At 39.6% G+C, this 22894-nt stretch overlaps 1 protein-coding gene across 5 annotated transcripts in view; it reads left to right on the top strand.

The window, feature by feature from the left end:
• The window catches only part of LOC109632040 (CUB and sushi domain-containing protein 3-like), a 205402-nt gene that overhangs the window by 87404 nt on the left and 95104 nt on the right, over window positions 1-22894 (top strand). For all 5 annotated transcript variants that reach the window (XM_069537722.1, XM_069537721.1, XM_069537718.1 and 2 more), the window contains 8 exons: window positions 296-487; window positions 2052-2178; window positions 3365-3567; window positions 5136-5327; window positions 6475-6613; window positions 7974-8161; window positions 8505-8699; window positions 11057-11173. In XM_069537722.1, coding sequence (XP_069393823.1) covers window positions 296-487; window positions 2052-2178; window positions 3365-3567; window positions 5136-5327; window positions 6475-6613; window positions 7974-8161; window positions 8505-8699; window positions 11057-11173 — 1353 coding nt within the window. The remainder of the gene's footprint in view (window positions 1-295; window positions 488-2051; window positions 2179-3364; window positions 3568-5135; window positions 5328-6474; window positions 6614-7973; window positions 8162-8504; window positions 8700-11056; window positions 11174-22894) is intronic.

Here is a 22894-nt window from a genome sequence, read left to right as displayed (position 1 = left end):
TGAATGTCTAATTGGGCTGTCGGTCCAAAAGGAATCTTTTACTGCCAAGTAATATAATGGCAACGTAACCGAGCTCTCCTTTGTGCTCAACTGGGAATTAATTCTCGAAGCTCAATCAATACCTCTTTACAATACAGATCAATGGAAATATGGTGCTAAAGAATGTTTACAGAATGGCTGTCTCTATTGTATGTGGCTCTAAATGCTGACTAACATTTAAAAGGTTATGTCCCCAGGATTCATGTGAAGTAATTCTTCAACTCATTTCTGCCTTTTCCTAATCTCACTCGTCCAGGTTTTGAGCTTTCGCACTGTGATGATCCAGGTGTGCCGCAGTTCGGCTTCAAAGTCAGTGACCAGGGTCATTTTGCTGGGAGTGCCATTACTTTTGGCTGTGATCAAGGTTACACCCTGCATGGCAGTGGTATCCTCAAGTGCATGACTGGGGAGAGAAGAGCATGGGACAATCACCTCCCGTCATGTATAGGTAAATCTCTCCAAATATGTTTATATTCCGTCGTTGGCCACATCTATACAACTAATGTATGTTGATCTCAATGGTGAACTCTTTCCACACAAGCATTTTGATCCAATATAAGTTTTAATCCCCGTCCATACTAACAGGTCTGAAATCTCTTGCTTTGTCTTCTGCAGTTACTTTTTATTATTGAGGTCAGGTTAACTGTTAACATTGCTGCTAGCTGTTAATCCCAAGGATTCATATATCAACATGAGTTCTAATTTATTTAACATGGTAGAAAGAAAATATGCTGCTTGTAATCTTATCGGAGAATATGAATTTGCCTCCGATGTTTTATTGTGAATCATTGATCTCTTTGTGTTCTTGATGAAAAACTAGGTGTGCAGAGCTATTAAGAACACAATGTTGAAGCAATTTGAAACTCTATTGAGCTTTTGCTGTGTTTTTCTGTGTCTGTTTCATTTGTAGGCTATGTAATTTAGAAATTTAACCCACAAGCAATTGATCTGCATGTTTTCTTCTAGAAGCATAGATGTAATTATCAGAGTGCTCGTATCAGATTGACTCACAGACAAAAATGCACAATCTTGGCTGTACTTTCATATTCAGAACATGCTGAGACAGACAAATGATAAAGCTATTACCTGCACGTTGCTCGAGTCTGGAAGGTGTTGTGAAGCATTGTCTGTTTCTTAATGTCTAGCAGTGATGGATTAGGGTAAAATATGATTTTCAAATTCCGGACGTGTGCAGAATTGCACTTTAAATGCCACTGTTTCCCCAGGCCTTTTTCAATGAAACATGTACTTGTTCCTTTTTCAGTGAAAGTGCTTCAGTCTTGCATTGTGGCATGTTCAATACAATCAAAAAAAAAAAAAAAAAAAAAGGAAAGGTAATCAGTCTATTGATTAACTGTTTAACAGTGCTGGATCACTGAATTGTCAATATTAATAGTGAGCCATGTATCTGTGAGCTGAATGTGAAATGGGATTTCTAGCCATTCCTCCTGGGCCACATCCTGGCTCCTGTCAAGGACTTTCACATTTGCTCAGTGTTATGATGCTGATTATAGCAAACCACTGTGGCAATCTAATGCAATTTTCCTATTAATTAAGTGCCGTTTGTTCTGTAATATAGATAGCGAGATGATAACCAGGGGAGAGACGGCACAGATTGGATAAGATTTTCCTCCAGTCATTAACATTTGTAGCAGTGGTCCTCCCTGCAGTCCGAGGCCCAGCCTATATATTCTCTGGACACAGTCTTTTTAAAGTTAATTAATGGCATCATTAGGAGGCATACTTAGAAACAAAACAAGTTTTGCATCTGTGAGTTTCTCTAGTCAGGCAGGAAGTCATTGTTGCAGTCCTATTACCTGTTAGCAGGAAAGAAAATTGTTCATTTTAAGCAGAGCCTAGAACTGTTGCTCATTAGTCATCATTGTGGACTCTGACAGTATTTTTTTGTTTTTGGTTTCATCACATGGACATTTGCTTCTAAATGCATGTGACTGCATTTCCTGTTTTGTTACTTTGCTTCTTTGTACTAATTTGTGTGTACGTCAATGCAGCGGAGTGTGGTGGCAGTTTCAAGGGCCAGTCCACAGGGCGCATCCTCTCTCCCGGATATCCCTTCCCCTACGACAACAACCTGAGGTGCACGTGGACAATTGAGGTCAACTCTGGCAACATTGTCAGGTAACTCAATTTTCTGAATATGTATGCCATTTTCTTTGTATAACTGACTTGATAATGTAAAATATTTTAATTAAAACATGTAATAAATTAAAAAGCAAATTGCATTGAGCATCATAAATCACAAAATATGGTGATGAGGAGGAAAAAAAACTACAGAGGCTTTTAATAACATAAAGTAGGGCTTTAAATTATATAAGTCTTCAAAAGAAACAAATACAGCTTTGGAAAAAAATGTGCCAATGCAGGATTATCAGCTTCTCTGATTTTACTGTGTTTAAAATGATTTTAACACTTTAGATCTATCCTTCAACAGATACTGGAATGAAGTGGCCGTCATACATACAGTTCTGCAGATTTAAAACAAATTTGGAGTGGTCTCCATTTTTTATATATTTGAATGTGTATATTAGGAATCAACAGAAGGGCCCTCTGTGTTTTTTTTGTGGTTAAATCAAAAGGAATTTGATTGAAATTCAACTGAAGGATGTTGATTCAATTCACTCTAAATTGACTGAGGTCACGCTTACTTGACCTGACTACAAAAGACTCAAAGTGAAAAAACAAAAAATGTTTTCACTCAAGTCAAGTTCAGTTAGGATTTTAAACATGAAGCTGCCTCCTCTAAAGCTGGATGTCATCGAGAGAAACAGCCTGCAGCAGCTACATCAACAATGACTGGGAGAGGGACTCTGTAGACACTGACAACACCCAGGGTGATATTTGCAGGACATGGAAACATTTCTTTTGCTTGAGAGCATCTAGGATTACTGTGAAATAAAACCTGATTTGAAATAGATGTCGAAGTAAACATTCTATGATTCCTTAAAGACAGAAGCTGCTTCAGGCCATCTCTTTGTGAGACTGCAGATAATTCTTTGCACTTGTATTTCTTACTTTGACAGAGTTTGATTAATGATAGAAAATCTCAACTAAAATTCCCAAAAGCATGGCGACACTATTTCAAGATAGATCTCTCTTTTGACGTCAGCTCACATAACGCCTGCCTTCTTGGCAAGATTTGTATTTGTTGCCTTTATTCAATTAAACATGAGTGAATAAACTGTCACCTAAGCTGAATGCATCTCTACCTCATTCATCATGCTGTATGTTAACGTAATGACCTGACTTAACTTAAACTGACAGAATTAAAGTCAGAGTAACACTCTCCTGCGTTCCTGTCTCCCAGTCTGCAGTTTCTTGCATTTGACACGGAGGCATCCCACGACATCCTGAAGGTGTGGGACGGGCCTCCCGAGAACGAGATGTCTCTGAAGGAAGTCAGCGGCTCGCTGCTACCTGAGGGAATCCACTCCACTCTCAACATCGTCACCATTCAGTTTGAGACTGACTTTTACATCACAAAGTCTGGTTTTGCCATTGACTTCTCCAGTGAGTATTTTCTTCTGAGTAGCTGAGGTAGTGTAGGATTGTAATCTCTTTTGCTCTTTGTGAGACTCATTCTAAAAACTGAAACATCAGGTTTATTTCCTGGTTTGAATGTGAATGTACAAATAGTCAGCAACTATATCTAAAATATTCCACATTTAAATAGTCAACAATTAGACATATTGAATGTTTTTAATGGCACTGAACATGTTTACGGATTACCACCACATTAATGTTGTCAGCACAGTGCACATTAAGCATGTTCTTACATGGTATAAGGAGCACATTGAAGCTTCACACTTTGTTGGCTTCTAATGAGAATGTTCCCAAATGATATTAAGTTAACCATAGTGAATGATAGTGGGTTTACATGTTGTCATCTTTCATGTCTTAGTATTTTATGTGATCTTCATTTGTGCCTGGATGAGCAGTGAAGACCCAAATAGTTCACATTTCTCACGAACGATTGCTTTCGTAATACTAATGTTCTGCTGATGAGTAGCTTCAACACTGAGAAATCTAAAGGGTAGAAGTTTCAGAGCCACTTATGTATTCCATATCTGATGAAACGATGTTCAAGTTTTCATTCTCTTTAGTACATAGACATGGCAGCTTAATGTAAAAATCAATGACGTAGGATTCACTGCATGCGTTTGAGGCTGAAATCGATTCTGGAGATGCACACTGTACTTAAATACCCTTTTGCCTCAGGCAAGTGGTTTTCAGCAACGAAAGCATGATGGGAGCAGTAGACTTACAGGACTGGCCCCAATCGTTTTCCTAAAAAACATGAAATATATTCATATTGTTAGTTTAACTACTGCAAAACACAGGGGCCAAATATGAATCCGGTTGTGTTGGTTGAAACCTCTGCAAACCGTCTTCAATGAGGGACTGTGTTTTGTGATGGTAGCCATTGAATTGTGGTATGGAGTTACATCTGTAATTACCATCCATGCAGAATAGAGGTTAAGTGTCTCTTCATTAAAATTTGGATCGTTATGATCCCTTGTTTCATAGATATTAAATCACACCCACTGATTATTTTACACCTACGTCTTGAAGTCACATAATCAAATCTATTGTTCTGAGTGTGTCATCCATTAATCACATCATATGCAACCTGATCATGTCTTAATTCACATTTGTATTGTATTTCTTTCTTCTTTGATTTCTTTTTGCACAATGTATTTTGTATTTTATAAAAAAAAAAGCAACATCATAAGGCTCCAGTATGCGTAACTTTGTTAAATCTCTCAATAAAGTCTGTGAAGATGGGAAAATCTGAAGAATCTATCAGATTTCACCAGAACACTCTCGCTGCTGGGCTGCTGCACAGCTGTGGTTTAGGAAAACAGATTAGGAAAACATGGCAGGATTTCGGCTGATATCAGTTTGTAATCTGCTTTGTGCTGTAACACTGTTTGAGCCACAGTTTCAGTTTGACAGCTGTCTAGCATATGATATAAAACTGTGTGTGCTCTCTCTTGTGTTCATTGATTCCCTGTACATTGTATGCACATGCGTGTTTATGTGTGTCACGTGTGTGTGTGCGTGTGTTTGCCCTTCAGGTTCGCTAGCCACAGCCTGCAGAGATCCAGGTATTCCCATGAATGGCAGTCGCAACGGTGAAGGACGTGAGCCGGGTGACTCTGTGACCTTCTCCTGTGATCCGGGATATGAATTGCAGGGAGAGAGCAGAATCACCTGCATCCAAGTGGAAAATAGATACTACTGGCAACCAAGCCCTCCAAGCTGCATCGGTGAGAGAGAGAGAGAGAGAGTGAGAGAGAGGGGGGGGGGGGGGGAAGGGGGAATGTGCAGAGGAGATTGAGGAATATGGATTGAAGGAGAGAGGGAAAGAAGGAAGTGTAGAGGATCAGAGTGAAAGAGGGATGGTGAGAGGAAGAGGGAGCAAGGGAGTTTTTCTATTAACTGGCTGCAGCATAGACTATAATTCTCTCTCACTGATGTCTTGAAAATATGTGGAGGATAAACAAGACTGTTCAGCTGTGTTTGAGTTTTTGCCAACGTTTATGTGGACAAATCCACTTCGGTTAAAGGCTGAGTACTCTATAGTCTCCCAACACATTGCCATATTAGAGCTTAACAACTAATTACTTAACAATGCAATTAGAAATAATTACACTAAGTAGGTCCAAAAAAACTTAGATGCTCTTGAGTTGCTGCCAACTGGTCCAAGTAAGGCATTTCTTTTTTCCGGCCTGGGAACTGCTAGGAATTGTTGAAATGCGATTACAAGATCACACAACTGAGCATAATTTAATGCCATCAGGAGCAAGTTTGTTTCAGGCAGAACTTGATGTAATTGTCAGCTGTTCTTATATTCATTCTTATATAAATCTCTCTAAATAAGAGCAACTTAGTCATCTGTGTGCTCAGACACCGAAAATGCAGTTATAAAAAAATTACATAAACCTGATATACACAGTAAAGGGTTTAATGTTAGCATTGATATATAATACAAATTAATTGGTGTTTAAATTGATGTCTTGCTGGCTTCATTTGTATCTTACAGAGTCTGTTCATCACTGCAGAGTTAAAAAAAAGGGTTAATAACTTTTAAAACCCACTTTTTTGGAAGAGCAGAGATGCATTTTGTTGTTTGAATAATTCATATTTCAGAAGTTAGTTTTTCATATTTGTGGTCAGATGTATATTTATCCTACATGTTTATCAAGTTCAACCAAAAAATCAAAGCTCTTTTTGTGTATGTGTGCGTTGATCCTAACCCTGTTGAACACTGAGCAGAACACTTTATAGGATACAACAGACTTGATTTAGGAAATGTAGCAGAAATATTAAGCGCCTCCATAAGAAAGGGGTCAGAAACATATCTCATATATAAATCTCTCTCATCCACCTCTTCTTCCTGTTTTATCTTTCAAGCACCCTGTGGTGGGAATGTGACTGGATCTTCAGGATTCATCCTCTCTCCCAACTACCCCAACCCCTACCCACACAGCAAAGACTGCGACTGGCTTATTGCTGTGCACTCAGACTATGTCATCTCCTTGGCTTTTATCAGGTAATATGAGTGAAAAATAAAGCAAATTTGAAAAATTAAAAAAAAACTAGGCTAAATTTTTCATAGTAGCAATATATATTTATTTATTTCAAAGCACAGGGCTTTAAAAAAATATTAATAAAGCAAATCCAGGACTTCAAGGTAGAGTATGGGTAGTGGATCAGATAGAAAATGCTGGAGGGCTGTTAAAAAAATATGTTGTCCTTTAAATACATGGTCCAGTGACTTACAAGATGGAGCTCTCCCTAAACCTGTGCTATGTTTGTAACCTGCCTGCAACAGAATGGAGTCTGTTCTCAGTGGATGCACAGCAGCTCAGGCTGTGCAGTGGAATTGCTTGTTTTCTGCAGCGGAACCAGGTATAACATCATGGTATTGAGCAAAGTTGGCCATGTGTGTTAAGCAGAGAACCTGAGTTTGGAGCCCAGGTGGGTTGGGAGATAGGGGCAGGAGCAGCAGTGCCTCTACCAAACACCCAGAAGGCAGGTATTCCTGCCACTTTGCTGGAATGGGGTGAAAGAAGATTTCTGGCTGAATGCTGCATATACTGCACAGAGCTGTGTTCTGAGTGCAGCTCATTTCCTACGCTGTAAGAAACTCAGACAACAAGCTTTACATTATTAATTATAATCTAAGCATGTAACAGCCACGAGAAAACTCACTGAAAGGCCTGAGGGCACATTTCATGGGCAGTCTTCTTTTGACTTCTCAGTGTTATTTCCATAGTCGGAGGGTGAGAGAAGAGGCGCAGGTACACTGGCTTTCTCTGCACTCCCACCTACAATCCTTCTCCTTTAGGCAAAGAGAAGAAACTCACTGTGTTTTTTTTTTTCTTCAACTTTGTCCTTCAAAACAAACATCTAATGGAGTTAGCACAATGCTGCCTTCTCCCGTGGGAATGCCAAACGAAAGGATGGAGTTATGATTTTAAATTGGAGTTGCCTTGATCCAACTCAAATGCAATTATCTCCAAGCTATTTACATTTTTGTCATAAACCAGGCTCATTATTTTGAAAACAAATGCTCCGCTCTCTCACTGCTGCATGCGATTTGATACACAGCGCCACAATATGAAGCGATCTTTTCACACTGCATTGCCACTGCCGTCTGGGAAGATTTTGTGCCACCGCAGTGTCACAACAATTTAATCTCTTCTCACCTCTTCGGGGAGATATCTTTTTGTATCTCTTTGTCTGGAGATGCAAAACAAATCGCTTGGCATGACTCACTTCTAGCACTGCGGTACACACTCAAATTTTGAAACCTTAAAGCAATGTAAATCTCTCAAACATTCCTACAATCTGGATGAAATTATTACTGTTTTATCTCTTAATTGTCTGTTTTCTTTTACTTGTCACAGCTTCAGTATTGAGCCCAACTATGACTTCCTGTATATCTATGACGGTCCAGACAGCAGCGCTCATCTGATTGGCAGTTTCCAAGACAGTAAACTTCCTGAGAAGATTGAGAGCACTTCCAACTTCATGTACTTGGCATTTCGCAGTGACGGCTCTGTGAGCTACACCGGCTTTCATTTGGAATACAAAGGTACTCTGAAGGCCCGTGCAAGTGGGAGTCTACATGCATTTTCAAAGAATGTGTTTACGCATAACAGCGGGGGGTTTTGTTCGATACATACATAAATGAATTATAAAATGAGGTCTTTGAAGTGTGCTACTGTACACACTTATGTTATCTAATATTGATGCCAGCTGTGAGAATGGCCTCTGATTCAACCTAATATTTCCACAATGTAGACCAAGTTAAATTTTTTAAAAAGTGAGGTTGAATCAAACAGACTGCTGCAGCTTTAAAACTATATTTTTTTATTCTTATTTGTGCTCTATTAGATTCCCTCACTCATTTTAGACTTTATTCTTTTGATTGGCAGCAAAACTGCGGGAGGCGTGTTTTGATCCCGGGAATGTGATGAATGGCACAAGAATGGGTACTGACTACAAGCTGGGATCTATGGTGACATTTCATTGCGAAGCTGGATATCTGCTGCAGGGCTACTCCACTCTGACATGTGTCATGGGCAACAGCAAGAGACCAGAGTGGGACAGAGCCAAACCAAGCTGTCAAGGTAAGAAGGCAACATGCTGACAATAACAGAACACCTGAGTGGGAGATAACTGCACTCCAGCTATTTGGTCAATATTTGTTACTGTGTGATACCAGAAGGGTGCTGTGTTAAAGTTTATGTGGGTTGCACACTTCTTTTGCCTGATGCAGGAAAAGTAAACCAAAGGAGAGAACGGTGTGTTGTAGATATAAACACTTAACTCATCGCAGAACCCAACAGCAGAACCCCATGATTATAGTCTGACCAAATCATTAATCAAAAGATAGATAGGATCTTCATGTGCACATCAAATTTTCAATTGACCAACACAGAACTCCAGAAATATACTGAACATAAACATCAAACCTGCAGTTCCAGTTAATCTAAGCAATAATGGAATGAAACAAGCAGGGCACTCTGAGAGTGCATAACCTCTGCCAAGGCTCATACCCTATCTGACTCTGTCAAATAATACTCATCTAGATTATGGCTTATCTGTTCTGCTGCAGTTCATTAACCAAAATTAAATTTTTACAATTCTCATAATGACATTAGCGAGATCTAACTTGGTGTGTTGCTGCATTGCTGCATTGTATAGCCCTGTGCAGTGCTATTATTCCAAATTTCATAGAAATTTGTCCTGTAGTTTTTGCATAATCCTGCAGACTAACAAACAAATCAGACTAAGCATAACCTCCTTGGCAGAGGGAACAAAAGACTGATGAAAACATTCATGATATGCACTGATAGAAACTAACTAACTTAATTATAAAAGCCACGATGTTTGGGTGCGAAATAGACTCCAGCTGATCTGTAGAAATAGCGTGTTGAAACTAACTGTCGTTTAGACAAGTGTTGAAGTGTTGACTGTAAAGCAGTTGAAAACTAGGCTGTTTAATAGATTCAAAGTATTTTGAGATTATAATATACCAGGGAGTATTATTTATTATTCACAAATCAAATGTGTGGGCTTATAGAGCTTTGCAGCATCAGTGTGAAGGATACAGGTGAGAGAAGATGTGAGGAGTTTCCAGATGCGAATCCAGTGCTTCTCATTTCTTGAGAGGCATAACACCATTTTTAATACTATTTAGATGCACATCAGCCAAGGTTGAATTAGAATTCAGCTCTCATTCTCAGCAGTGAAGAACGGGGGCCCCCACGCTCACACCGGGGAGCTGTTTCTTTTACAGTGGGCATCTGTGTGAGTTATGTGCTTTACTAAAGTGTCCATCAACATCTATCCTTTCAGTATTTAAAAATGAAAAAAAAAGTGAAACCCCTTAATGTCTCTGAAACACTGCATCCTCACATTTTTAAAAGGGCGACATACCATTCTGCTTGAATTAGTCCAATGTGCCAGCATCACATTACCTGCCTCTCAACAACCAAACAGATAGATCGCTTATCCGTTTTTCTACATTGGCACCTCTGCTTGCTGTTGTTCATCTTCTTCTGTGCAGACCAGTGGAACAGCAGTGACATATTTGTGTGGGCCACAGGGGGGTTCAGAGCAGCTGGTGACAGTGTCCCTCCAACAAATGAGTGTGTGTTTGTTTACAGTCGAGGCTCCCTCATCCGATGGCTCGGTCCGAGGCAAGTGTGTTAGAGGGTCTCTTGGCAAATTAGGTTCATTATCAACAGCTTAAGATTGCACTGCAATGTGACGTAGGTGCAGGACAGACCATAGCTTCTATTAATGAACATAGTCCCAAATTGAATATCTGCAGACATGTGGTGCAAGAATTTGTCTTTACTGTGGCTTTGGCTGCACAAACTGTGTTAGTGCATTCTAACTTAAATGGATGGTATATTCTGACGTACTAATCAATTAATATGATAATTAGAAATAATTATCTTCCATCTGGATTTTCGATGTGCTCAGTGTGCTGACAGAAAGCGTGTTTTGGCCGAAGAGTGGAATCTAAAGTTTCTGAAAACATGCCGCTGGGCAACACAGTCTGATTGAAGTCACAGGCATGTGGAACTTTTGTGATTATGTGTGTTTCGTTGATTGATGGTTTTTTTCCTGTATTTGGAAGTACTTTTTCTTGTTGGTTGTTTCCCCTGTTGGGTTTTAACCCTGTAAACACAACTCCAGCTTTTTTTCCCAGTCTGTTTACAGCTCACTTTCCTTTTTCCCCAAAGTGTTTCTCAAATGTCATATTATTTTGGTATGCTGGCCAAAATTCCATTTGTCAGCAACTGAAGTTCATAGGTGACTTTTCATCTCATTCTGTTATATGAACTGCTTACCTGGGCAGTTAGAATAGATTTGCTGAATGTATTTTATCGCCTTATTTCCCCAGGTATTATGAGGTGGTTGTTTCACATTTGTTAACCGTGCTTCTCTTTTGCTTCCCTTCCTGCTCATGCAGCTCCCTGCGGAGGTCACTTCACAGGTTCAGAGGGGACCGTGCTGTCCCCAAACTATCCACATAATTACACCAGGGGCCAGAGCTGTGTCTATGACATCTTCGTCCCCGGGGACTTTGGTAAGCATTTCAAGCATTTTCACAGAGTTGCAGAAAATTGTCACCTTCAGTCTGTTCAACTGCCACTGCCCATCTACGGCATTTTAAAAGTGTCTAGCAAACATACACTTAAAACATGGTGTGAGAGGAGGAGCCTAAGAGAGATGATTGATTGTGTGTGTGTAAGTGAATAATAATAGACTGGAGGTGTATTCTCAAAGCTGGTCATAGTGACCAAAAATATTTAATCCTGTTTAAATCATTTCCCAGTAGCACTTGGTCTGTGTGTCATTCATTACAGTGGATTGGTGTTTTTGATGGTCACTGCCATCGTGTGCTGCTTGATTAGTTTTCAATTCCTCAGTACTCTACCTTCTTCATGTGTGACAACTGAATTGACATAATATCAAGTCAATGGTTACACAAGGAATAGACAAAGGTCAGTGATGGTCACTGTTATTGCTCCCAGTGGTGTGTGTCTAATGGATTCTCATTAATCAATACAAAATGTTAGACTTCTACATCAACATCCTGTTGGGACCGTTTCCCACTCTCATGTGTTGAAATACTACCTGGAGAATGGCAGTGTCTGGGCTCTAGAAAGAGGTGTGAAAGCAGAATAGGATCAAGGCAAACAAAAATTGATTGTGTTGACATGAAAAATGCTCTGTGCTGTAGGTAATGGAGAGAAGGTCAAGCGGTGGAGGGCTGTGGGGAATAGACGAATGGAGCAAATGCGCAGGTCCTCGGTTTATCCAAGGGCCTGTGTATATACATAATTCAGCAAAGATCTCAAGAAGACCTTGTTATGCCTCTGCTCAATATCCCATGTTAGTCATAAAGAGCTGCTGAAATCGTAGGCAGGGGTTTTACAGTGTTAAGCCCCAATCTCATGAAACACTGATTAATCCCCAGAGTGATGATCCAACATGACATTTTACATCCTCTATTGCCGTCTCCCACCGCTCATCGAGGCCAGGAACCCACAGGTTGTTTTTTTAAATAAATATTGCATGCAAATGTAGCCTTTTCTTAAACTGCCTGCAGAAGCTTAATGGAGCGTAGAAGTCGCCAAGCAACATTCCCACCTGGGCTTTCAAATTTATTCCAGGGACTGGAGACACAGCAGCCCACTGAAGACTGCTGTGGCATAGGTGGCTTGAGGGAAATATGTAATAAGAAGCACACTAGCAGAGCAATTGGGAATCACATCTTGGGTATAGAGCAAATTAAAAATGGTGGGTCCACATGTATAGCTTTGATCTCCCAATAAGTTGAAAATTATCTAAACCATTTGCCTCTTATTTCATTATATTATGATCAGTTTTTGCTGTGATGACACTCAACGGACCTGAGATCATAATTGACCACTGGCTTGTTATATAATCCAGCATGCAAATGTAAATTTATACATTTATTTTACGTATTCATGTGAGATAAATTACATTCAGCTGAGCTGTGAACAGGCACTGTATTAGGAATCCAACATTTTAGCCTATAATCTCTGGTATGCAGAGGACTTTCTGTGTAGCAGCTGAGTGTTGCCTATACGCAGCTTGATAGCAGAAATCACATTTCAGTGTCTAGTATACAGGTAATTGAAATTTGTAAGCCCGTTGGGTAGAGTTTCAAATGTGTGTCTTAGTCTGTCCCTCATATGACTGATAGTGTACCATAAGCCTTTGAGACATGGTGTCAGCCCGGTTGAACCAGCAGGAAAACGTCAGTTGAAAATATAAGTTCATGACTCTGTCCCAGTGACCTGAGGTTTTCACACCTCGGTGGAAAATAGAAATGTGTGTACGTACAGTATGTCCTTATGTGTTTTGTGTTCAAGTTGTAGATACAAGTATTCGGACAGACCTTGTAATATGTATTTAAATGTCCCTCTGTATTTGAATGTTGCAAACACACTGAGTTTATTAGGGAAAAACTCAGAGTGGGAAACAGTATATTTAAAATTAAGTAAGCAATGTGCTCTCGATGATTAGTTTTAGAGCATTTCATCAAGTTACAGTCAGAGCCGTGCCTGACATTTATGTTTGACTTATGGTTGCTGAGGAGGCAACCAGTGATTAGCTGTTGCTTGCCTGAGTGAATGGTTTGTCTTAATTGCTGATCATTATAAAAATGGATTTCACTGAAAGTGGCTTAGTGTAAATAATAATTAAAAAACTAAAATTAACAGTGATAAACAGATGTTTTTAATTGCTTTTTTACAGAGTACCCTCAAGTATAGTGAGGTAAATACAAGAAGGGAAAATCATTTTCTGCTCTAATCCTGATTAGATCTGCACTTATCAGTCACATCCTAACTTGGCTTGATGTGGATTTGCAGCAGGGCATGGCTGACAATTGTTCTTCATATTTCATGAAATAATAAAAGGATAACCTGATTTTGTATTACACTGTGCTATGTTGTCATGTGCTTAGATCGTGGGACTTATTTCACAGATGATAAGATTATCACAGGTTGTGAAAAATCTCCCTTTAATTTCAGTTTTTTCAGTAACCCAGTTAGTTCAGCCCTTTACTTAAAAAGCAAGACAACCACGTGTAAAAATAACACTGTGTACAAATGAACATAAACACGACATCATCACTCTCATTTTCTTTCTGCACAAAAGTGAGGAATTTACTTTCTTTATTTGTTGTAGTTGTTGTTGCAGCTGTAACAGTTGAGCCCTGCAGTGTAAACCATTAACTTCTCTCACTTGTTTCTGATTACAATACTTTTGCGTGTACACACACAGGGCTGCTGCTAATGAAATATCGTGCTACATTTTATTTATTTTTTTCAACTTCTCCGGGTTTTTATAAAAGCACAGGCTTAGCCTCTTTTTTAAGATTCTCTGACAGGTTGTCAGTGCAGAGGATTGTGACGGCTGAAAGTGCTACAAGTGTTTTTTATGTTACATGTGCTGACAAGTATTTTGTTCAGTGCTATTATAGTACAGGTTATAGTAGATTTACAGTACTTATAGAATGTCATGTCATATTATTGTCAATGAATCTCGTGAAAAGGTGCATACTTCCATGTGTCTGTTTTCCTTTGGAATGCATTTTGCCATGCCACAATTAGAATTTAATATACTCACAAATTATACAGTATGCACATATTATACAGTTTATTGTATGGTATGGATAATAAACATCCATCCATAACATCATAATGTGCTGCATTGTAATTGAGAAATTCTGCCCTGAGACATCAGCTCCATCACACATACATTTTTGCAAAGGACTTGCTGCTCTCACTTGACTCAGATTTACAGTTCGCATAACTGGTGTCTACTCTTATCCAAGCACATACAGTACATGCTAATATCGACATTTATGTACTGTGTAGCACTGGAGGATCATAAAAGTGACATTGTGTGCATAGTCTGTAAAACAGTGGCTCTACATCATCTTTGGGACCTCAGCGACTTGTTTTCCTTTGCAGCATTCACATGTCATCAAGGTACAATGTGCATTTGTCTTGCCCTTTAATGTTTAATTATTCTGTCAGAAATAATGGTTGTAGTCATATTTCAAACAATAACTGAGCTTCTTTTGCAACAGATGAATTATTCATGGCACTCAACCTTTGCCTTGGGCACTGCTTATAAACATACAGACTTACAGTGCCCCAGAGGAATTCACTCTTGTTTACACCAAGTTACAAGTTCAGTGCGAGTGTTGAACTTTATTGTCCTGTACTTCCAGTAGGACACGATATATTCTAACATAAAAACGGATGGTTCAGATATTTAAACTGAAACTGTACATTAGTACAAGGGAAAAAATAGGAAAAACATGTAGGCTAAGCACATTTATCTGACAAAGGATTTTATTTTCAATATCCTATGTATGTTAGGTTTTATTTGTTAATTTGATGCCAAATTGCTCTTTAATGTTTTCAGCCTGTTTGAAATGTCTCTGTGCGGCATTGTTACAAATAAATAGCCTATTATCAAAGTAATAATGTGATGTGCGAGATCATCAGTGACCAAAAAACATTTAGTCAACACTTCACTTTCCATTGTCCTCAGCAGCAAAGTTTGAAATTGATTGTATAAGCAGTTGGTCAGACAGAAAGACAAAGCTTTCTCAGTTTATTCGATTTTCTTACATAATAACTTTGTATCAATGGTAATTCAGTCTTGAATATGGAATTTGTTTTGTGCTGCCTCCTTTGTGAATGTGTGATGGCTTCAGAGGTGAGCCATATTCTGCTTATCAGTACAATCTTCCATGATATTTCTTGTGTAAATATATATATTTTTCTTTTGAAATGTGACTTTTTTGCTTTGAACTGGATGGTGCTGTGCCGTGCCTGAAATATTCTTAGTGCTAAGTGTCACCTTTCACTCCATGGATCATTAACTTTGTAGATAACCTTTGAAACTCAGGCATGGAACTGAAATCTCTTAAAGTTGAGAGAATTGTCAGAATCCATTTACACATCCAAAGTCAAAAATCAAATCTCAGTCTTAATGGTTTTCTTGCAAGACTTTGCACTAATACCACCTTAACTGCCTGTAACTTGTGATCCAATTTTGTCAAGGTTTTATTACAGGCATTTAAAGCAGACTGAATATATTTCAACACAGTTTTCAGTGCGGTTAACTTTATAAAAGTTAAATGTCTCGCAAGACGCTTATAATGAGTAATTGGTGAATTTGATTTCATTTGATTTTCAAGTCACCCCTGTTTTTCTGCCTGGGGCGTTTTATAGTTCCACTGTATATGTCTGTATGATAATAACACCAACATATGCATAATGGTCACCACGGAATGTGTCAGGAGGCGAGACAGGAGCACTGACAGATTGCAGTAATAAATATCCACTGTTACAAGATGGACAGAAAATAAGAGAGAAAGAGAGAGTGACTGCGAGAGGATAAGGGAGTGATTCTTAACTACGGGGGGGGGGGCGGTTAGGTCTTAGCTGAATGTGAAAGTCTCATAGAGAACAAGTTAGATGGGGAGTGTGATAATGAGTGAGAGAGTTCTAATGAGCGAGACGGAATGAGAAAAAGAGGGAGAGCGAAACAGAGTGCTGCTGAATGCGATCATAATAACGTTGACCCTGGGGGCTGATTGTTGACTCATCAGTGATGTTTGCTGGAGAGTAAGATTATGCCGGGGGCCATGCTAGTACACGACTAACTTCATCCCACAAAAAAAACATTACATTGTCATTCTGCGTCAGCGTACAGTATATACGCTACCCTCCATATGATTAACCGAATGTACAATATGAACTCAATCTGGCCCCACTGCGGGGGTGTTTTGTTCTACAGCTGCATTCAGTGTGGATGTTTAATCGGAGTCTTGCCTTTGTCAAATTTTTGTGGGGGGAGCACTTACTTGAATGATTGCGATGACTTTATATGATAATGTGTTTGGTTTGGGTTGAATATGTTCTGGGTACCCATCGTAGTGGGATAGCTGTCAGCCTGATGAGTACTGAGAATACTGTACACTGAGTCAACATGGAAAAACTATACGAAAGACTCAGCAGAAAAAAAATCTAAATAGAGTCCTGCTAAAACTAAAGGTACAAAAAGCAGGTCAAATATGCTTGTCTCTTCCTCTCTCCTGAAGTGACGTAGGTTTTTTTTTTTTTAACCCCAGATAGAAACCAAATGGACTGGAGGCAGCCTCTGCCAAGGGTGCAGCCACACACTGCTCGCCAAAAGGGCTGATTCTATTTCACTGGGATAATGTGTCATTAAAAATATATGTGACTGTGCAGTCATAGAATCCTTCTGGTTTCTGTAAATGAGGCTTGTGTATGCTGTCACAGCCCAGAATCACAGAAGGCCGGTGCTGCCACAAAGCAGAGACGACAGGTAGCTTTTCCATTATTCATAGCCAGAAGGACAAACATATGCTGCCATTTTTCTTACCTTTTTGCTATGGCTGGAGCTGCGAGTTCCTTTAACACCTTATCTGGGCTTTGTGCATATTTTGCCTGAAGGCACATGTACTCTATCTAATGCAGTGGCTGTGGGCAAAAATAGGCTAGCATTGCATTGCACTTTCTGAGTGGTGTTCTGCTTTTCAAAGCATGGCTCAATGATGGCTTACCTGAGCTGCTGTGCACCAGTAGAAACCAATGTTTACCATGTATATTAATACCCATCAGCATGTTTATGCCGTGTATCCAGAATGATCAAAAATATTTTGTGTGGGTGTTTGCGCTGCTGTTCTTGGGGGATTGGGTTTAGGTTAATTAGAGACTCTAACATTACCGTGGGTGTGAATGTGAGCATGGGTAGTCATTTGCCTCTATATGTTGGCTCTGTCCAGGGTGTACCCCGCCTCTCGCACAGCATCAGCTTGGATTGGCTTCACTCCCTCGAGACCCCCAAAGGATGAGGGGCAAAGAGGATGGATGGATGGATAAACGGATGGATGTATGGATGGATGCAAGGATGGATGGAAGGATAACTCAACCAGATTATCAGCCTATATATATGATATATAATATATATATTTTTCAACAGCAACAGACAAATCTTCATAACAACTTTCTTGAAAACAAAGGCAGCAAAGCTGAGCTGTAAATTTTCTACTGATGTTGCTGATCACTAGAGTAAGCAACTTATCAGAAGACAAGTAGAAATGGATGCTCATCAGGGTTAGCTGGAGGGTACGGCAATTATTAACGGAAAGAGATGACATTCCAGACGATACTGGCATCTACGTTACATCTTACCTGAGATGGTTAAGTTGGCAAAATATTGTGATGGAATTTGTTACTTGAAAATGCTGCTTGACTGTCAAATAAAATCTTTGTAAGACCTTTCAGACAGAGACAGAGACAAGGGCAGAGGGGGATTGAGACCCTGGGGAGGAAGTCAAGGTTCACTGATTAGCTTCCACATGATACCTGAGAACTGGAGCCTGTTATCCGACTCCATGCTCCATTTTAGATAAATACTCCAAAACTGCTTTGTCACCACAGAGACTTGCTGTGCCGGCAGGGTTTTGTTGAGTTTTAGCCATAGCTGAATAAATTGTGATACAGTGGAAATGCTGCAACTTCTCTGTGTAACCGCTTAATGTAAATTTGAACTTCTAATCATACGTAACACATTGCAGCACGGTGGTGTCACTTAAATACTTTCCTTTAATCTTGTCACATGGAAATGTTGTAGATAAACTGCTCTGTCCTTGTTTGGGCAACAAAGTTTAAGGAGGTTCAGGATGTTGTTCTGTCTCGTAAAAAAGAGCAACGCTGAGAAGTCATAAGCCAAATTGTTTTGGAACAAATTGTGCAAGACTGACTTATGACACCAAGGGAGGGAACCAGGGGATAAATTGCTGCTGCTGTTTGTTGGTGACTTGTGAATCAAATATTACTGGGCAATGGCAAACCAGATGCAGCGCGAGTCTGTCGGATGGGTTTGTTGTGTAATCTGACAATAGGCTCTGTCTGTTTTTCGCTCAATGTGTTTGTGGGATTAAACTATAAATCATGCTTAAATATTCAAGTTTAATTTTCATTGTGAAAGAGCAAAGGTAGTGCTCATTTGATAATTGTATTTACTGATGAATTATAGATAACAAGCATCTAGCATGGGTGGGGTGAAATTATCAATATTTACATTTGAGGCATATTTGTTTTTAAAGCAGTAGACAGTGGAGAAGGTGTTCATGCTCAATAACCCCTGCTGCCATAATATATATTAATAGCCTGGTACTTTGATAGTGTATTATGTTGATTGTGTTGTCTAAAATCATTCAGACATGTCTGTTGACTGTATTAATCCTTCTTATGAATCATCTCTGAGTCTTAGTTCTGTGAATAGAGGCAAAACTACGCATAAACATTACCCAAAGGCATTTCTGGTTCAGATTGCTTTGTTTAGCTTAAATAGTAACAAAAAAAAGTCAGATCATCACTGCAGACAATACAGAGATGTGCAGTTCAAAAGGACCCCCAACGATTACTCATGCCTCTCTAAGAAGCAGCACAGATGTTTAGAGAGACATAAATTCATGAGCATTTAAACACAATGAGCATCAACATTTATTGAGCAGAGACTCGGCATCTCCTTAATAACACCTAATTTAAAGAGAAATAACTTATCAGTACTTCGCTCTTGCAACCTGTATGTGTGTATGAGCGAGATAATATATACCAGGGGTCTCATTGTTTTATTTTGAAAGTTCTCTCCTGGCTGGCATACATGCAGTATCGTGATAACGCATCAACCACACACTACACTCAAGTGATCCAGGGGACCATGCACATTCATTCTGAAAGATCAAACAGCAGAGGAAGGAGAGAGGGAATGAAAGAGCCTTTCTGAGATTATGACATTTCTCTTCCCTGCTGTATTGTAATGATCCTATCTGCAGTACAGGCCCCTGGTTTTTTGACAGGGAAAGCACTCCATCCCAAAAAGCAGAGATGATAAAGAAGCCAAATGAAAAGTGCAGCCAAAGTTTACGGTGGAGAGGCTGTAGTATTACGCCAATCAGATATGTTGTATATTTTCCAGCCTCAGTTCTCCAGTTGTGTTCTCGTTATAGAGTAGAATTCAGTTTTCTCTTTGATTGCCAAATCTTCCACACATCATCTGATATTTCTTAGCTCAGAAATTCTGCTTGTTTATCCAAAATGAGATCCAGTCAATCATTCTTATCAGATGACTATATGCAATATGCAGTCAAAGCCATTACTTTTCTACATTGCCATAAAACCTTTACAGTTAGAGATGAATACATTTCATGTGGACAAATCGGTCAATAACAGCAAACCTACACCACACGTTTCTGTGCTGCCGGTCCAAACTTTGCTGCTGCACCAGTTAAGCAGCTCATATTTATTCACGCTCACAGATGGGTCTGGCCCGTGTCTCCTTCAGACCGATTACCATCTGTCCTGAAACTGGTCGGGCCAGTCACAATCATTTATCTCAAATGGGGAGGGTTTGATATGATGACTGGAAGAGGAGGACCCAATGGGAGTGCTGTTGAAGTCTTTTCATTAACAACCATGTTGGCGACCACTGATGTGGAGAGGTCTGTTGAATCTACTATGGAGAGGGTGAAAAACAAACTGCATGGTAAAATGAACAAAGGACTGCTTCACGAATGTTGATTGATTGGTTGATTTATATTATTGTGTCATGCACATTATGTGCCCAGACTAAAACAGGCTTAGAAGATACCAATAGTTCAAAAAAGAAAAAGTACAAATAGAGACAGAAACTGCACTTGGTCTGGTAGTACAAGACTAGTTTATAATAAACATTTTACATGAATAAATATGCAAAATGTTAAAAGTTAGTATGTATCCATTGTATAAAGACAATACAAGATATTTAGGAATTAAAAGACAAGGTCGGGCAAAAAAAACTGGAGAATTTAATCTTGCCACGTACACAGTACAGGTGGTTTGTTGTGGCATTGGTGTGCAGACGTTTTCTTGACAAACATTACGACCCTTAATGCCATCTGAGCACCATTCAGACACCACAGCACACTTAGACATTGTTACTGACCAGGTGCATCAATCCATCGCTGCAGTCTACTCTTTTTCAAATGGGTACTTCCAGGAGGATACCAAGCCTTGTCACAAAGCACTCGTCATCCTAAAATGGTTCCAGGAACATGACAGTGATTTTAATTTACTTCACTACCCTGCACTTTCTCCAGGTCCCAGCCCAATAGAGCGCCTTCGAGTGTTGGCAATGGATTTTCTCTGTGTGAATGTCCTGGTAAATATCTGCAGGAACTATGTATACCCAGTCAGAATAAACCGAGAAGTGGACTATCAACTTTTTAAACATTTTCTTAGAAGAGTTTCTGGTGTTTTGAAGCAAATGTCTCTTATGTAACCTCAACTGTGTATAGTGTTTCTTTTAAAGAAAGTCTTAAAGTGGCATATGAGTCTGCTCTTTTTACAATCCATTCATTTCTGTAAATGACTCTAATCTATGACCACTCACACTTGATTGCTTTAATCAAATGATTAATTCAAACAGTCCCTTGGCTTCATTAATATCTGGCAGAAACCACCAAGGTTAGTAGAAAACATCCCAGCCTCACTCCACATTTTTCAAAGTGACTGATTTGAAAAGTAGGAAAGTGAAAATTAGATCACCACCTTCTGAAAGTAGGATCAACCAGCAATTGTGTATTTTTGTTCTCATTGCCCAACTGGCAAAGTGACATGAAATACAGAGATGTGCTAATATCACAATCTAATACTCAAAGAGGTACGTGATTACAGCGATTTCACAGCTTTGGGATAATTCAAGGTGAAGATGCAGGCAGGAGAATGTTGTCCATCGTCCAAGTGCATTGCATTATAGTACCATGACTGGGCCCAGAGGACAAAAGATTCATCATAGTCCTGCATAAATTAGGGTAACGAGTTTACAATGATTTATTGACTTAATATCTGAACGTGATTACAGCAAAGGAGCAGATTGGAGTCATGCATGGCTGCCTTTGGATTAGAGGCATAAATGAGCGACACTGTGCTTGTGAGAGTATGTGTAAATGTGTTTGAGTTTGTGTTCGTGTGTGCGTGTGTGTTTGCGTGAGTTCGCAAAGGGGGAGTGCAGTGTATTCCACATAGCACGGTGTTAGTATGCTAATACCACAGCAGTGAGCTGTCCCTACGGGTAAAATCATCTCTTATTCAGGCTCTGGTTCAGCCATAGGCATTCTCACTACTCAACAGATAAAGAAACAGGTCTGGCTGTTCTTCTCTGTGTGAGTACACAATTTGTGTGTGCGTGTGTGTCCACATTTGAATTTTTGTTATTTTTGCTTTGTCAGAGTTCTTTGGCTGCCATTTGTCTCTGGCTGCTGTGTGTGTTCAATCTGTTTCATGTCACACAGTAAGAAGTAAGGCACCCTTATTATAAAAACATAGAAATTGTGACATCCATCCCCACTTTTGCTACTTCCTGCTCGCTTCACATCCTCACTGCTGTGATTCGTCTGGTGGCTCTGCAGTCAGTCCAAGCCGCCGTCTCTTGGGACACAAGGTGCAGCACTGCCTGCAGGAGCTGTTAGGGTGCATTTAGTCTCTCAGTTGTGTTTCTTACTATGCCACTCATTCCCTCACTCTCCTCTTTCTTGGTGGGTGTAACGATTTTACAATGCACTGCACTGTGAGGCTACATGCCAGAGGAGATCCATACTGCTACAAAGTGAAGAAGATAAGAAGCTGCTCCATAATTAATATCCAGGAGGGCAAACATATGCTGCCTTTTCTTTTTAGCAATTGCCTCTATTACCAGTGTTTTTCAGGTGGGTCTTGTGTGTGTTTTGCCTAAAGGCATGTGGATGTAGCTAACCCATTGGTGAAAGCTGTTGCGGGGCGAAAACAGCCGTTACTTGCTTTACTCATTTGGCAGTTTCAGCCATTTGAAGTCTGCTCGTACAACATGGCCTAATTATAGTTAACCTGCATGTCTGTGTACCAGTTAGATCAGCCAATTTCAAAAGTTTGAAAACTTGTTGCTTTATTTCATAACATATGTATTAGTGTTAATTACAACTTCTTCATGTTGGTTAATTATTCACAATTTTGCTGAAAGCGCTGATGCACACAAAATGTGAAAAATCTGCTGGCTCTAACAGACTTGGTTTATTTTCTGTCCGTTTACAAAATAGTCTGTATGAATTTATCGCATTTCTAGTCTATAGTTTTGCCATTCACCCATTCACAGCACTTTCTGTATCACACATCACTCACACTCTGCTGGGGTTCAGTATAATGCC

Source organism: Paralichthys olivaceus, chromosome 13, assembly GCF_024713975.1.
Source record: "Paralichthys olivaceus isolate ysfri-2021 chromosome 13, ASM2471397v2, whole genome shotgun sequence".
NCBI lineage: Eukaryota > Metazoa > Chordata > Actinopteri > Pleuronectiformes > Paralichthyidae > Paralichthys > Paralichthys olivaceus.
This window is presented reverse-complemented; position numbering and strand designations above follow the sequence as displayed.